A 15918-nucleotide genomic window follows, 5' to 3' on the forward strand; every position below is an offset into this window, starting at 1 on the left:
GAAGTCCGCAGGAAAAACACAAAAACCTGTTACTGGAACAAAGACAAGCATCCCTATAGTAATATATTCGTGTCTGGGGGACTGTAGGACATTAAAATCCAGCTGAAGATATGTTATTTGCAGTACACAAGCGACATGACGTGAAACTTGGCCTGAAATCAGGTACGCAGCCGGATGATACGCAATTCCACTTGATGTTGGAGCCTAACAAAGCATAGAAGAGCACATAATATTATTATTGACGATTCCTGTGTGCACATGGCTCGTTAATGCATTAAGTGCAGTGTGCTGCGGAGGGAGAGAGCTAGGGACGCTGACATCCACGATCTAAATCTCACACTCCAGTGGTTCTTGTGGGTGGCAACCAAGCCTGGAGCAAATAGAGATCGAGGATACAGTCACAATCCTTGAACCAGCAGTAGTGATTATTTTTCTTCCGCAGCTGTCGTGGGTGCGAGATCCACGAGCGGGGTATCATTTAGACTACATTTCAAGGGTTTGAAGCCTATGCCACAACCTGGGACGAATACCCACTCTGAGCCCTTATGTATCATGGAGAACATATGTCAAGGCAGCTTACTGGCAGTCTCAACGCTCCGATGCGAGCGTGAGGACTGCAGGACGACCTGAATTGTGACTTTGTGGTCCAACGACCCAGTGGTTTTGGTCTGTCCGGCGTATCGTAAACATCAGTGGCATCAGTGCTGCATCACATGTTGTTCAGCCTGTCGAGGAGTTGTCGGGAAGTTCAAACTGACCTCGAGCTGTCAATGGGTGTCTCCTCTGGGTTGTAGATACAACCTTACTCACGACGCTCACGTGCGCTGTTTCATTGCATTAACCTGGGTAGTCATTGTGATCGTCAATTGATTTATATCCCTGTGCCACACCATAGCACAGAAGTGAAGCGCCCAAACATCTCTTACCCGCAAAGACGTCCATCTTCACAAGTAAACGGATTGCGCTCGGTACCCTCCCCAGATGGCACCCAATCCGGTGCGTACCGAGAACGAAGTAAATGGCCTTGATTCTTCAACCATAGATATTGTCGACACCAGGTTTCATATACCGACAAACTTTGCTCCTGGACGAATCCGAGTCAGGGACGATCGTGTTCTTGTCCAAAAAGTTCGAGCTCCCTTGCGAGCTCTGCGTCTCTGATTTTCTGCAGCCTCTTCTGCCTTGAGCTCGACCTTCGTCTTGTAGTACTCTGGCCCTTCGGCAAGGAAAGTGCCTTCATAGGAAGATGCTGAAACAGAGTGCATGAGGCAGTGAATGGCCCCGGATCGCTCCAGCATAACACAAGGACCCATCCCATTATGATTCTACTCGATATAGCAAGTACATAATTAAAAAGTCTTCGAAGTTCTACATAAGGTGTACTAGATGTTTCACATATCACAGTCATTGACTATTCCCTTGTTGGATTTCCACAACATCTCTGTTCATATATAAGACCTTCTATAAGCCATGGTTTCTGATTCAATTTCTCGCCAACGATGTCCTCCGAGCAAGAACGCCAAACTATCGTCATTCCCATGAACCTTGGCTCCCCTTCTCAATATGATCCATCGATATTCCCTCTCATGAAAATGAAACGCATTGACAATCTAGATCAAGTGGCTATAGTTATTGAAGCTACATTGGATGAATTATTCAAGATACGTGACATGGCAGGGAATTTGACAGAGTTGGAATCGATCTTTGCGGATACCAAGGAGGAAGTGGCAATATGCTAGGTATGCTTCATGTGCCACACTGTTAACATGTTACTGAACAGCGTTGAAGGTTACACTGAGAGAGAAAAGAGCTGGAAACCCAAAAGACATTCTTCCATCCTGTGAAATTGTTCTCGAGATATCGTTCCCTTCGACTGCTCGTAGCAGCAGCAGCCATAAATTTGTATAGGCAAACCAGGGTATGATTGTGTCACCTTGATTGTTCGCAGCATACTCTAATAATTGGCTAGAGCTCATCTGAAAAGCTGAGGAGGTGGCTACTTTCTGTAGAGGAAGATGTTCAACCAGTCGAGTGTCCGTTCAAACTCGTGCCTCTCGATGTACATAACTCATGAACTGACCGCAGATGACGATGTACCATCTGACGCTCGCATTAGCGCCATCGCTGTTCCACTGGAATCGCCACTAGATGAAGCCACGGTTACCTTCTTCACTGAAGCGGCCGATTCCGTTTAGACTGACCTCAAGCTGTCAACAGGTGTCTCCTCTGCGTGGTAGGTACAACCTTACTCACGACACTCGCGTGCACTGTTTCGCTGCATTAACCTGGGCAGTCATTATGATCGTCAATTAATTTATATTCCTGTGCCACACCATAGCACAGAGATGTGAATACAAGAAAACTCATGTGTCTGCACATTGTTGTTCTAGTGCGATCTAAAATATGAAAATATAAGCGGACTGATCCACCATAGAGAGCGTGTCCCATTGACGTGCGGGAGTTGAATCCTCGATAATTATGAATAAAGCAGTCTACTAGCCATCTCAAATCCAAGGAACGTCGCCCCGTTCGCAAATGGTGAACTAGTGAACCATGAGTTAGTGAAACATTTCTGAGAAATCAGATACGTACCGAATCAAAGTGGGCCCCAGACCACGTGTAAATGCGCCAATTCCCTCAGTTCTCCAAACTTTCCGCACACAATCCCGTGCCGAGGCATATTTTTGTCCAGTAGAAGGGGTAAATCCATCAGTCTGCATTCTAGATTTGATCACATCTATAGGGTATATCACCGCCCAAAGCTATCGCGGAATTAGCTCAATGTACACGCGAACATGCACTGGGTAGAGGGGATGGGACTTACGGCGTATCCAGCTGTCGCGCCGTACAAAACGGAGTTCATAGGGTTAATCTGGTCCCGTCGTATGCCCTTCTGGGTCATTTCGCGTTGTACAAGCTTTTCGTATACCAAGAAGTAGGCGCCGTAGCCTGTCGCTTCACGTAAAAAGGTAACAGCTTGTCCTTTGAATAGTGCGGCAATGCCGTGTTGTGAGGCGATTTGTTTCATTGCGTTAAATGGACCTTTGTATATTGGATTCGTGTTTGACTGTGTCTGCAGACCTAAAGAAGAGGTTAAAAGTCAGATACTAGTCATACACATAACACAGGGGACTCACGAATGCGAATGTGTTCCACCGGACCAGACACCACACCATTGGCAAGCCCTGCCGCTACTCCAGCAATGACCAGCTGCCCCCCACCAAGCATCTTTCCTTCTTCTCCCCCTTCACCTCTAGCTAGATTCCGAGCCGTAAATATCCGTTTTGCATACTCGAGTACTCCAAATTGTATCGATACACAGACACCAATTCCCAGTAATGGTGTTAACGTGCCCTACCAGAATGTGAGAAGGAACAGCGTAGAGTGACAAGAGCGTTACCTTATAGAATGCCAGAGGCCCTTCATTTTTCAAGATACCGCCAGCGCAATGCAGCATGCCACTGTAAGTGCCCTTTGCCGAAGTTTGCATGCGCTGAGGGAGAGTCATAATGGGTATGCAAGTATCCTTGCTTGGATTTTATAGCCACTCTCACCACTTTCACGATGTCGAAGGGTTGTCCGACAAGGACCTAATACGCGAGTTGAGTCAACACGTAGCACTGAGCCTATTTCATACGCACCTGAGCTATTCCTCCAGCTGTTCCAGCCGCAAGGTCCTTGATTGTGTTCGACATTTGCGACTGGTTATTCCTGAGGGAAATTTAACCTAAGTGTGACTCTGAAACCTTGAGATAAACAGCTGGCGGTTATGCAAATCGCGGAGTTTCGCACAAAAAGTAATTGCCGACTACTAGCGCACGCGCAGACGTAACCCTAACTCATGCTAGCCAGCTCATTGCCACGAATATGATACGTAGAGACACAGCATAACAAGTGTGATACTCAATAAGATGGACGGTTGGCTACATTGATGATGAATCGATGAAGTTCAGTATATAATTACTCCGGTCTGCACCCGACCATAATCAAGACTATACTTATGACCTTCCATTAAGCATCTCCCAGTACTCATGACTGAACCTAGCTCCGGGGAAACAGACACGACAGCAAACTCGACTACTAAACATATTGGAGATGAGGAGGTAGATGAATGGGTTGAAGAGGACGAAAATTATGATGACGATGACTACGATGACGGAGAAGAGGAAGCGGAGGAAATTGCACGTCGGTTGAAGGAACAACTATGGGCGGACATTAGTAAAGCACAGGCAGACCGCGTAAACGTCACTACGACGGCGTCAACTCCTGGTGCACCACCACATGGTGGTGTTCCGTCTGCGGTTCCTTCTCCAGTCCCAATCACACAACCGCCTCCCCAATCATCTACATCGTTCAAGAAGGAAGAGGCCGCCTTGAAGACAATGGGGAACGTGCTGAACATTGCTGGAAAGGATCCTCTGGTTCACTCAACTCTAGCGTCTGCAGTCGTTCCTGGTGCGGGCACCAGCGTTCTGGAAATACTCAGTCACACAGTTTCTGCTGGGACAATTTCCAAAGAGCTTGCAAAAACACTCAGCATGACCCTTGTATCTTTGGCTCGCTCCGACACTCTTTTTGCCGCAATGCGTCATTCCAATGCGCCCGCACTACAGCTAGACAAGGGCAAGAGGAAACGCGACGAGACCGAAGAAGAACGGCAGAGGAACGAGCCACGAGCTTTCAAACGGCCAACTTTTGCACATGGTCATTTACAGAGCCAGATAACAGACGCAGTTCGCGCGGTTTCAGAAACTCTAGCCTCCCATCCACATTCCAAGGGCCCGCCAGACCCGTCGATCATATCCTCAATCCAGCTACAGTTACACCAAATATTTCTTTTTGCGGTCACTTCTTCTGCGAGAGGAGGACCTGAGACAAACGCCTTACAGGAGATCAGTGGACTCATTCAGGTGGTTGGAGTCCTGAGTGGTAGTCCCATTGGTCCCACCGCTGTCCCACCGCACGCTCATATTCAACCCCCTGACGTATCGATGTATCCTCCCCGCCCATGGATACCGCCGGGAACTGGCCCCCAGCCTGTCCCTTTCAGCGACATTGGTACCGCAGTATATCCCTGCCTAGTTCCAGGTTGCCGCAAGATTTTCGCGCGATTGTTTAGCCTACGAGCACACCAACAAGTGCACGCAGTGCACAGGCCATATCGTTGTGCTGCATGTCCTGCCTCTTTTGCCCGAAATCACGACCTGAGACGCCATGCCAAACTACACGACAAGACGGGGTACCAGTGTGCTGGCTGCTACAAGTTATTCTCGCGGCGTGACGCAATAAAGAGGCACAAAAACAGCAGTGCGGCTCGTGGTGGCAAAGGAGAAGCATGTGTCAACGCGGCAATCAAAGAAGTCGAACTGGACAAGGAAGGTGGGGACGATGCAGTGCGGGAAGGTCGACGAACACGGATGTGGGCTGATATTGCGACGCATTCTGTGGCGTCCACAGCAAGTTACGGAACGTTTGGTGATGATTGGGGCCCAGAGGAAGGGGAAATGGACTGGCAACGTCATCGGCCATGCACAAGAGGCTGTGCTTAGTCTCCATAAGACGTTGCAAGCGCATGTGTCGAGCGCGCTAGGAACAACAGCGGATCATAATATTCCACCCATGCAGGTTCGAACCGGCTGGAGGTCAAGCGACCTTGGCTAGCGTCATCGCTAGGGCCCAGCTGCAAAATATGCCGTCTTCGCAAACTCAACAAGATAATTCAGCGGTGAGCGCTGCCAATCCTAGCATGGCCGATTCGCAGCCTCTCTCTCTGGACGACGGATATTACGCTCCGAATAATGATCCAGCCGCGGACAGTGCAAATGTTTCTGCCCCGCCGCTATCACTGTATGGTCTTTCGGAGGAACAAGCGCGACTTTTGGAGCAGGCAATCGCTAATGCTGCGTCTGCAGCTCAAGCACAGGCAGAGGCAGAGGCTGCGTTGGAAGAACAGGAAGAGGACTATGAAGAGGATTACGACGAGCTGGACAATGACGACAATGACAGATCAACTGTCGGAACCGAAGTCCCTTCAACGTTGGGACAATAATCTTGTGTAGGTATTGCGAGTGTGCCAAGTACGTATCAATCTGATAATTAGTACTCTAGCTTCTGCCACCTCCCAGGCATGTTCGGCAGCCTTCAGCCCATCTGTAATGCATCTATCTAATCGTACAATTGTTGATAACGTCCAAAGTAATGAAAATATGTACACAGAATGCGAAGAACCTGAATGGCAATAGCATGGTAGCAACGTGAGTAACGAACTAAAATTCATGGAGGTGGTCGCTTACTAGTCATGCCATCATCAAGATATGGACCCTACATCTTTCCCCGTGGGTTAGGTGATCTGGGTATTGTGTAGAGTTCTTTGCGTTTTGCCTCTGCTTGCCGCCAAAATTCTTGGCTTTGTGGAGACTCGCGTCGCCACGCTTCCGCAATGACTTGAGCGGGCGATAAGTTTGCGTGATATAATGACCCTGTCATGGTATTCCCATCTTGTTTTGGGCGGGGGTCGGACGTCATCGCATTCTAGAGTTCAGAAAACATACGAGTTCAGGATTCGGAAATACTAGAGAAACCGATGTAGCAAAATTGGCGTACGGCAGCTCAAGGTTCAAACATCAAACAGGTGGGACATGGACAGGAACCGGGTGATTGGACTTTTATACAAGGTTTGGTTAGTGGACCAAATCTTATTTCTTTCCGTCTGCGGGAGCGGGTCGAATCTCGAGGCATACCAGGGCAAACTCTCCATTGTTGTTCGCCGTATATGGAAGGATCAAAGCTGGCGGATAGACTACCGGACGGTATATCTAGGCCTTCTGCGATGAGCGCAAGACTTCGCGTAGTAGCCGAAAATGGGTAGTGAATAAACGAATTGCCGTAAAAGGCAGTTTCAAGGCGGACGGCGCACGTAACTTTCATGGAATGAGCGCTGTGTTAGAACGCCTCGTGCAAATTGCATCAATACATGTCATGGTGTCCATTGTCTGAAGTTCACAGGGTGACAGAATGACTTGCCTCATGGTTCAATGGGAGCTAGGAGAGTGAGTCAGGGGATCAGCCAGACCCACGAGTGTGGCAAACGCGGCATAGCTGCGGTGAATAGCCTGGGTGTCAGGGACCCAAGTGCCAACAAGGCACTGTTCTTCGTTCTGATTGGAGTACCACCCACCAAGCTTTGACCGGTTAATAGGCACGGGAAGCACGGAGAAGAAGCGTTCTACTTCGAAATCACCTTGCACATGCATTGTAACCCAAGTATGGGAAGATCAATGTACATTGTACGACTTCATCTTAAGCGGAACATGTGCGTCAACTGTGCAGAAACAAGATAAGATTGGCGAGTACCTGCAACTGGTACAATGGACTTGTCTACACGCTCGCAGTTCCGTAAGGTTCGATATCATTACATGGGCGCCCACTGGCTTAGTTCCGGGGAATGGAAGTAATGAAATGCGGGGTAAGAATTGACGTTAGAACAAGGCATAATTACAATTTTATGGTCTGTCGTTTGGTCCGAGCTGCGGCAGTGTGTGCTTGGGCCTTGAGGCCTTGAGGGGACCGTGTTAACTAATCATGACTCCACGCGTGACCCGCTTGCGGCCGCCTCTTGTCTGCAACCATACCCTTCCGAGCACTGCACATCAGCAAGATGGCCGAAGCGTCAGTGTAATGATTTACATACGTGACACATCGTTCTGATCGGATGGATTTTGTCTCCCAGATTTACAAATTTCCTTGCGGGATCACCTCTCAATCGTCTATCATGGCTGCGGACTTCTCATTCATTCCTCAATGCAGTCGTTGTTTCACCTGCTACGAGGTGGATCTTATTTAATGGAGGCCAGCCACTTATCGCTTCTCATCCTGGTAATACACAGAAACGAAGTCTGGCGTTATTGACCACCGAGGACGTTAGACCCTTGCTCGGTGCAGAGCCGTTCTTTGGTCAAGGCGAGCAGGAAGGGGAACATTGCGCATCTGATGCACCCGTTCTTCAGGCTGCCCGAGTCCGTGGTCCTTCAGTAGTGTTCCTTGGTTTGAAAGAGACGGAAACTTCAGGAAGTGCTCTCCCATCTTCCGAATTCAAAGATCCCCATTCTGCTGTTGCGAAACTCACTGGAACCCCTTACTTTTCCGCGGATGTCGCGGACCTAGATGAGAACAAGGTTAATGAAGCCATAGAGAACACTGGGCTTGTAAAGGATGGATCGACACTGGCTTTTATGGAGCCACGTGCGGCGATGTCAAGCCTCGATGCATATACCGCAGCGATATTTGCGGAGGCTCGGAGTATGGTAGACTGGAACCAAAGGAACAAGGTACGTGGCAGTATTTGCAGAACAGAAGCCTTATACGGGAAATGTGATGATACAGTTCTGTCCTGCTTGCGGTTCACCTGTATATTCCTTGTGGGCTGGATGGAAGTTGAGCTGTACATCTCTACTTCCTTGGGCCGATAACACGGATAGGAAACCTTGTCCCTCTGGGTTCGTTCCAACACCGTGACTGCGTCGGAAACAATCACTTATATGACATGAAGGCGAGGGCTGCATAACTTTGCTCATCCCCGAACGGACCCCGTTGTAATCATGCTCGCCATTGATGAATCAGGAGAGAAAGTCCTTCTCGGGAGAAATGTTCGCATGCCGGTCTTCAATACAAGTTGTATTTCCTAACGTGGCACGTAACAGAAAAAATTCCCCGGTAAATTCTACTCCGCGCTTGCTGGCTTCATCGAGCCAGGCGAGTCCTTCGAGGACGCCGTCAAGCGGGAGATGTGGGAGGAGGCTGGAGTGAAGGTCTGGAATATCCGATATCACTCTGGACAGCCTTGGGTACGTCAACTCTGCACAGCAGAACTCCAACCTATCAATCTCGATATTTTAGCCATATCCAGCCAATTTGATGGTTGGCTATTATGCAACCGCTGATTCTTCTGCACCAATCCGTACAGATTTGGATAACGAACTTGAAGGTCAGTGGTCTGCTACTGAAACGTTGATGTTGTAGTTTGACTCTGGGATGTGCCATAGATGCTCGATGGTACACCAGAGAAGAAATTCTTACTGTCTTGAGACATGCTAGTGGAACTCACTTGTCCCGTCGTGACCACAAGAAGATCGGGGAGATCCAAGATGGTCCCGACAACTCCACGTCGGCGAAATCTCAAGATCAGTCTGTAGAAGTTAATAACAACGACGAGCCACCCTTCAGGATACCCGCGCCAACTGCAATCGCGGGGGTTCTCATTCAGCATTGGGCAGAAGGAAAGGCAAAGATGCTATTAGAGAGCGGGTCTACAGCCAAGGCATGCATGTGAATTAGTAGATTCTATAGAAGCATGACATATAAATAGATGTGGGTATGATTCAATCTATTCATTTAGTGTGAGACTCTGCGCCACAAAGGTTACCAGCCTGGGGGTGCTTCCTAGTGACTACATCGGAGGAAACTGAAGGAGATGAGAGTAATAGATATCTACAATACGAGTTTCGAATAGGAATCAATAGTGATTCGGAACTAACTAAAGAATAAGTATATGGACTAACTACTCAAACTGTAAGGTTACTGTAGCCGTGTAACGAAAGATAAAGGCGTCGCGGCTAAGGATGCAGCGGCGGCCGCACAGTAAACAAAGGGAAGTCCTTTCAGACAATAAGTGCTGATAGACTGGCAAAGAGCGTAATCGCGATAAAGAGTGTAACGTACGTGGTCATATCTATGTAAACGAACGTGATTTGGCAGTGGTTCCAGACCTTAAATAGCGCAGACGAATCTAAGCACACTCAAAAGCATCGATGATAGAGTCGAGGAGCATATCATTGTGATCACCACCCGCCTCCCACATCGCGAAACCGCGCATCTTGGTGTCCTTGATATATTTGCCCTTGGTAGCAAACGATTGGGCGTTGTCGAAGGAGATCATAACTTGCGAGGTCTCATTGTACACATACGGCTGTAAAAGCAATGAAATGAGCACTATTCCTTCAGGGCGCAAAATAATATTACCGTCTGACTGCAGGTGTCATATCTATAGTGGATGCCATCAGCAGGCTTGCCTTCTTTGGTGAGGAAACCGTTGTCGATGAGGCCCCAGAAGTTGAAAGTGCCACCTGGGCCCTCGTAAACGCCACAGACATCAACAGAACCAGTGTTATCCCATGCATCACCCAAGGGCTGGTTGGAGGCGTTGAAAGTAGGGTATGCAGCTAGCGTCTTCGCGCCGGATGTGAAGGCTTTAGAGGGAGGGACGCTGAATGAGTGACCGTAGGAAGCAACACCGAGTACGATCTGGTTGACTGGCATCCCTGCGTTCGTCCACGCCTTGACTGCAGAAACAGCAGAGCCCTGTTGGTTCGCGGGCGCGGCGCAGGTGTCGTTCAACGGTGCGTTAGGCCCCACAGTCGAGAACCAAGGGCCCCAAACGTCGTAATTCATCACGGCGACGTAATCGAGGACCTTCGCAAATCCAGTGACGTCAGTTAAAGGACTTCCTGTAGCATTAAAGAACGGTCCCAGTCCTACGGCGGCCGAGAGGGTGAGCTTTGCCGCCACTGGGTTTTGGCGAAGCTCTTGGAGGAACGCGAGGAAATTTGCCGTGTCGTGCACGCTAATAGTGTTACAGCCAATTCCCTGATCGTTCGGGGACTCCCAGCTGTTAAGGACGACTTAGGTCAGTGCGTGATGTCAGATTCACAGGAACCAACCTACTCGAATTGGATGCCATCGAGCTTGTACTGTGAAGCAAAATCTACCACGGTCTTGACAAATGCCGTCCGGTTTTTGGCAGTGGCAAGGTTAGAAGAGAACCACATGCTCCCAGTCCAGCCTCCGACAGCAATATGGGCCTCGACACCCTGCGCATGGGTTAGATTACAAGTGTAGGAGCAGCAAATTCTTATTTGCTCACGTGTGCATGGGCCTCAGAGACAAACTGAGGGAGCATTTCGCCATCAGAGCCTAACAGGCTCAGATTATTGACATCTCGAGTGGTCTCTCTAAGATTGATCGCGTTAATCGAAGCTATTTGCATTTACGCCAATACAGGTAACTTACGCAAATGAGTAGTACAGCGTGTTGTACTTGTCCCAGCTAACTGAAGAGAGCGGGAATCCTTCAGTCGCATGCCATCCCGCATACCAAGTTGCTTTGACGGGTGTAGTGGAATGGGCGGCAATGGAACGGGGGGTAAGAGGGCTGGCGCTTACATTAGTCAGGGCAAGAAGCGGTAAAAGGAATGCGAATAGCATGACGAGAGCCTGAAGGAGAATATTGTGATCACAGAGACAACTTCTTATATCTTGATTCCTTGGCTCGTTTGGGACTAAATTAATAGCGATCCACGTGGTTGCAGACTGGCAGTTGGATGATCTTGCGGTACGAGTGACTCGGACTCTAGTATCATAGAAGCGGTCAATCGATCGGACTTGCCGGTGATCGCAGACTATCCGATGATCTGCCAGAATGCGGAAAAGGCAACTTCATAGGGCAATGATAGTGCATTCATGAATATTATAACATTGCCTGCAAGACCCCGTCACCATCTCTCAGTATACACTCCCCTTCGAAAAGTACACGGTCAGACATCCCGTTGTCTTTGATGTACTGAACGCAAGCAACATCAGTTGCTCCTGGCTGGCACCAGACAGCGGGAATCGAAAGCTCCTCGACTTGCTTGAGCAGATCGATAGTGATCTTGTCAAACACATATTCAGTAGTGAAGCTGTGAATGTGGCAACATACTACTGACCCTAGCGGGCGTTATGATACTCAGTGACGTTTCGGTTGGGTTTGGAAGGTCGGTTAAAGACCGTATGGTCTTTATGCCCTCCAACTCGTCATTCGACGGGTGGACCGGGGTTACTGGTTTGTTCCGCTGAATATACCATTGCAAAACCTATAGACGATATTGTCATGTTTGTGACAAATGCTGAAGTAAGGAGTACCTTCGTGCCGAACTTTGACTGGTCTGTAGAGGCACCGACCACGGCATAGCGCGGAAATGACAAAAAGAGCTTTTGCTTTTGAATTGTGTTTGTCATGGTGGAAAGAAACCTGAGATGCATATCTACAGCCACAGCTGTGAGACTTGGGAATGACGTGCTTGACAAGGAAATAATCCATTTATAGCCGTTGTGACGCCATGACGCATGTAGATCTTGGCTTTCATTTCGTGCTTATGCTTGGAGTTGAAAATTCACAGTATAATACGATTGGATGCCTAGGGGAGACTAATTCACGTGGCGGGATGTGGCAAATATATCAACAGCCTTGAACAGCACTGGTCCCTACTGATCCCTGCAAAAACAATCGAATTAGAGGGGATAGATACGGTGTGTGTAGAAATAAACATTTTACCCAAATAATTTTTACCGACCATTCAGTCCGCAACGTAAACAGGTCCCCGACGAGAGGAAATTCCGAAGGTCGTGCGCACCATAGTGCTGGCGGCATTTCGTTGGACTGTGTCACGACCACGGAATAATCCATCGCCGAAAGTAATGGTTACCAAAGACGCGGAACAGACGCAAAGACCAAACGATGTACGAGGTGGGCGATATCTTCTGAGCAAAGCGATCCATACCATCCGGAGGGTCGGCGAGGAAGGGTGCAAGGTACATACGTTTCTGATTTGTATTTCTGTCGGATGGGCTTGATCAAGGCGGAAACGGAACAGAGAGGTGCATGTACATCATGTACATGTGTCATGCGTTGTGAGTAGAGAAGAGAACAATCTCACAACGCAACTTGATCTGTGAACTAGGTCGTTATTCTTCCCGTTGAAAACCATCAAGTCAGCCAGATGGGTAGTATTTCGCAGGACCTCAACAACCTGCCATAGAGATCAATGGACCGCCGTGCAGAGTGCACATGCATGTTAAGCGTGTGGCAACGCGGTAGTGAGTGAGCCGTGGGAGTGTCGCGCACGGACCAGGTCGAAAAGATATATAAACCTTTCATCCAAGTAATTGAATCCTTAGAACATACTCAGCTAGGATCTATTTTATAGAAACTAACTCGAGTCTCGCATGTTTACACATGCCACATCCTTAAATCCACTCGATGACATTCGCGCTCTCTCGTTCGACAGAGAACATGGTCTCGCGTTTACGTGGGGTCTCGAGGACGTTTGGTTCTGTCTTTCGCGCGACTGCTTGCAGTTTAGTGAAACGGAGCCAGCGAGTTGAGCGTCTGTCTGATGGATTCCTACTTGTATCGTATTGTAATTGCCCAATATAAATTTGTTTGACTTTATGAAAATTTGTTATGGCAAATCAATTACTTGCAAGCTTCGCTAGAGGTGTCCCGGTCTTATATTGAGTAGCTAGCTCGCTATGATTGCCCTTGAATTAGCGTATACCATGCAGATACCAGGTGTTGGAGTCCTGCGGTCAATTATAAGTTTGAGCATGTACTTCAAGGATCTTGTTCAGTTCATGCCATGAAACTTTTTGAGTTGGCTTTGCCTCCCTGGTATTCCAACGCGGTTGTTCGTTATATTACGTTCGGCGTCCTCATCGGGTTTACTTTGTCCGTAACGTCGACATCCCTATCATCATATTGGCGTTCTCGACGACGTCAAAGCCTTTCACAGGAGCAACACGAGTTTCGGCCAATTGTGTTGAGAAGCGATGAAGTTGTACATGGTGTCACTGGGTTGATAGGTGTGTGACTTAGTCGTTTGAGCGTTCTTCCAGGGTATCGAAGTTTGAACGGTCCAGGAAATACGCCTTTGGTGAGGATCGACTCATTGAGTGATGCTTTGGGAGTCGAGATTCTTGGAAAGGCAGAGGTGTGTTTCGAGCTAGAACATGCCCCTTTAATCATTTTCCAACTTTTCCGCAATTTGTAGTTTCTGAATCCTGGAGGGAGTGTCAAGGACCGAGTTGCTCTGCGCAGTGAGTTTGTCACACAGCAATCGACCTAAAAACTCATTATCTTGCGAATATGAAGTAATCGAGGACGCGGAGCGGCAAGGTTTGCTGCACCCTCACACTGGATCCCGTATCTTTGAAGGCACTGTTGGATCTACTGGCATTTCAATAGCGACGATAGCCAAGGCAAGGCAAGTGACCCTATTTCTGGTGCGAGAACATCGCATCTGATAACATGATGTTGCAGGGGATATGATACAAGTAGGCAAATTCCTCGAGCTGTTGAACCCTATCTCATGTTTCTTAGCGATTATCATGCCGGATGATGTTGCCCAGGAGAAGGTGAACTGCTTTGCAGGCCCTTGGAGCTGATGTTCAGCGTGTTCGTCCTGCGAGCATCGTCGACAAAAAACAGGTGCGAGCTCATACCATGGTCACCATTTTATTTATTTAACGGGATCGACATGATAATCGCAGTATGTGGTGAGTACTAATTTCTTTGTTGAGGAAAGTTGCGCAATGAAAGTTCACAAATTTGCAAAAAGAATATCGCCAGGCGAGCAGCCATCGAATTCGGACGTTCGGATATAATGAGAGGCTTGGAGGACGCTCATGCCAACCACGAGCTCCATACAGGTTCTGCATCTGTAGTTGTCACGACTACGTCGTCGCACGTTAATGCAGAAGGCACCATTGACGACCCGCTGGATGAAGATCTGCTAAGCAAGCCAAGGGGCTTCTTTGCCGACCAATTCGAGGTGCTCACCTTGATAAATAAATGATAACTAAACTCACGTATGCATAGAATCGCAGTAATTTTGAAGCCCATTACAACGGGACTGGTCCGGAAATCTGGCGTCAAACTAATAGTCATATCGATGCATTCGTATCTGGAGCAGGTGCGCGTGTGTTTTATTCAACTTGTCCGGTTTTTCAATACTATGTAAACTAGGGACGGGCGGAACGATCGCAGGCATTGGTCAATTTTTTAAATCGATGAATGAGGAGGTGCAAGTCGTCCTAGCAGACCCAGAAGGCAGCGGTCTCTACAACAAGGTCGAAGCCTGTCTTTGTTGGCTGCCCGACTTTCTCTCACTCAACTTCAGGTCAAGCACGGCGTAATGTACGACCGCAAAGAAGCTGAAGGAACAAAACGAAGGCATCAAGTTGACACAGTAGTCGAGGGAATGTGCGTATACAAGCATCATTTTTATTGCCCTTTCTGACTTATCTATCTCCAGAGGAATCAACCGGATGACAAATAACATCGACCTTGCGATCCCGATCATAGATGACGCGTTCCGGTACGTTGAACCCTTCATCTTCGACCTCAATGGGGAGCTCACCGACAATGAAGGATAACTGACGTGGAAGCGGTTGCCATGTCCCGATACCTCGTTCAAAACGATGGTCTATTTCTGGGCTCCAGCAGCGCCTGCAATCTGGTGGCATGCATCAAATTCGTAAAGAAAAGGGGATGGCGGGACGGTGAAACGCTTGTCACGATCTTGTAGGTTTCCCTGGACACCCGCGGAATGAATGATGTGATTCACCATCTTCCCAGATGTGACTCTGGCAACAGACATTACTCAAAGGTAAGTGCATGGTATCTGGGAAGAGTGAATGCTCCCTAATGCGTTTGTGCCTGGGTTGTCGTCAGTTCTGGTAAGAAAACCTCATGTCTGGTTGGAGAAACGTTGACATCTGTGTAGGAATGATGGATATTTGCGTAAAGCTAATATCCCGGTCGACCGCAGTATAATCGACAATCTAATCGCCCAACCTGGTTCTGGAGTTTAAAAATCTCAATAATGAATCCATAAGTTGCACATGGTAAATGATGTATGCGAGTGCTATGGTACAAATGCTACTTGATGAAGCAAACAGACGGCGGGATAAAGATAGCAAGGACGTCAAATTGAAGGCCATAGTGGGGCAGATATGCTAGATGGTGTGTGGTTGGGCATTGGTCTGTGACCAAATCCGTTTTGACTAATGGAAAGATTCCCTGTTGCGGGAGGATGTGGTGGGATAC

General features: G+C 48.3%; 8 protein-coding genes across 8 annotated transcripts; 4 read left to right on the forward strand and 4 right to left on the reverse strand.

Annotated features, from left to right (window-relative positions):
* Positions 1-1499: 1499 nt before the first annotated feature.
* DFJ58DRAFT_731237 (uncharacterized protein) lies at positions 1500-2195 on the forward strand (the record flags this gene model as incomplete). Its single annotated transcript, XM_041386014.1, has 4 exons — positions 1500-1724; positions 1789-1902; positions 1970-2033; positions 2086-2195. 4 exons carry the CDS (start codon positions 1500-1502, stop codon positions 2193-2195), a joined length of 513 nt encoding a protein of 170 aa, XP_041240682.1.
* Positions 2196-2476: 281 nt separating this feature from the next.
* On the reverse strand, positions 2477-3695 carry DFJ58DRAFT_664803 (mitochondrial carrier domain-containing protein; the record flags this gene model as incomplete). Its single annotated transcript, XM_041382462.1, has 7 exons — positions 2477-2543; positions 2593-2762; positions 2825-3081; positions 3138-3354; positions 3401-3493; positions 3555-3590; positions 3642-3695. The coding sequence occupies 7 exons, from the start codon at positions 3693-3695 to the stop codon at positions 2477-2479; spliced, it is 894 nt and encodes a 297-aa protein (XP_041240683.1).
* Positions 3696-4031: 336 nt separating this feature from the next.
* Positions 4032-6314, forward strand: DFJ58DRAFT_907256 (uncharacterized protein; the record flags this gene model as incomplete). Its single annotated transcript, XM_041395051.1, is given in 5 exon segments — positions 4032-4391; positions 4413-5517; positions 5537-5576; positions 5626-6055; positions 6110-6314. The coding sequence occupies 4 exon segments, from the start codon at positions 4032-4034 to the stop codon at positions 6047-6049; spliced, it is 1929 nt and encodes a 642-aa protein (XP_041240684.1). The 3' UTR covers positions 6050-6055; positions 6110-6314.
* Positions 6315-6321: 7 nt separating this feature from the next.
* Positions 6322-6525, reverse strand: DFJ58DRAFT_664819 (uncharacterized protein; the record flags this gene model as incomplete). Its single annotated transcript, XM_041382464.1, has 1 exon — positions 6322-6525. The coding sequence occupies one exon, from the start codon at positions 6523-6525 to the stop codon at positions 6322-6324; it is 204 nt and encodes a 67-aa protein (XP_041240685.1).
* A 1045-nt stretch (positions 6526-7570) lies between these two features.
* DFJ58DRAFT_28349 (NUDIX hydrolase domain-like protein) lies at positions 7571-9401 on the forward strand. The gene is made up of 7 exons (XM_041379656.1): positions 7571-7668; positions 7730-8327; positions 8383-8495; positions 8549-8645; positions 8700-8843; positions 8896-8983; positions 9042-9401. The coding sequence occupies exons 1-7, from the start codon at positions 7658-7660 to the stop codon at positions 9326-9328; spliced, it is 1338 nt and encodes a 445-aa protein (XP_041240686.1). The 5' UTR covers positions 7571-7657; the 3' UTR covers positions 9329-9401.
* Positions 9402-9462: 61 nt separating this feature from the next.
* Positions 9463-11467, reverse strand: DFJ58DRAFT_687283 (glycoside hydrolase family 18 protein). The gene is made up of 5 exons (XM_041383323.1): positions 11065-11467; positions 10919-11006; positions 10720-10865; positions 10018-10663; positions 9463-9964 (listed from the first exon to the last, which is right to left on the reverse strand). Exons 1-5 carry the CDS (start codon positions 11256-11258, stop codon positions 9785-9787), a joined length of 1254 nt encoding a protein of 417 aa, XP_041240687.1. The 5' UTR covers positions 11259-11467; the 3' UTR covers positions 9463-9784.
* Positions 11468-11520: 53 nt separating this feature from the next.
* Positions 11521-12050, reverse strand: DFJ58DRAFT_664850 (CoA-binding protein; the record flags this gene model as incomplete). Its single annotated transcript, XM_041382468.1, has 3 exons — positions 11521-11703; positions 11759-11905; positions 11955-12050. 3 exons carry the CDS (start codon positions 12048-12050, stop codon positions 11521-11523), a joined length of 426 nt encoding a protein of 141 aa, XP_041240688.1.
* A 1400-nt stretch (positions 12051-13450) lies between these two features.
* Positions 13451-15683, forward strand: DFJ58DRAFT_717635 (tryptophan synthase beta subunit-like PLP-dependent enzyme; the record flags this gene model as incomplete). Its single annotated transcript, XM_041384379.1, has 14 exons — positions 13451-13673; positions 13731-13801; positions 13862-13907; positions 13963-14078; positions 14163-14225; positions 14263-14298; positions 14429-14641; positions 14689-14782; positions 14836-14939; positions 14990-15072; positions 15125-15187; positions 15241-15393; positions 15448-15482; positions 15619-15683. 14 exons carry the CDS (start codon positions 13451-13453, stop codon positions 15681-15683), a joined length of 1365 nt encoding a protein of 454 aa, XP_041240689.1.
* Between the last annotated feature and the right edge of the window lie 235 nt (positions 15684-15918).

Source organism: Suillus subalutaceus, assembly GCF_016647625.1.
Source record: "Suillus subalutaceus strain FC151 chromosome Unknown DFJ58scaffold_102, whole genome shotgun sequence".
NCBI lineage: Eukaryota > Fungi > Basidiomycota > Agaricomycetes > Boletales > Suillaceae > Suillus > Suillus subalutaceus.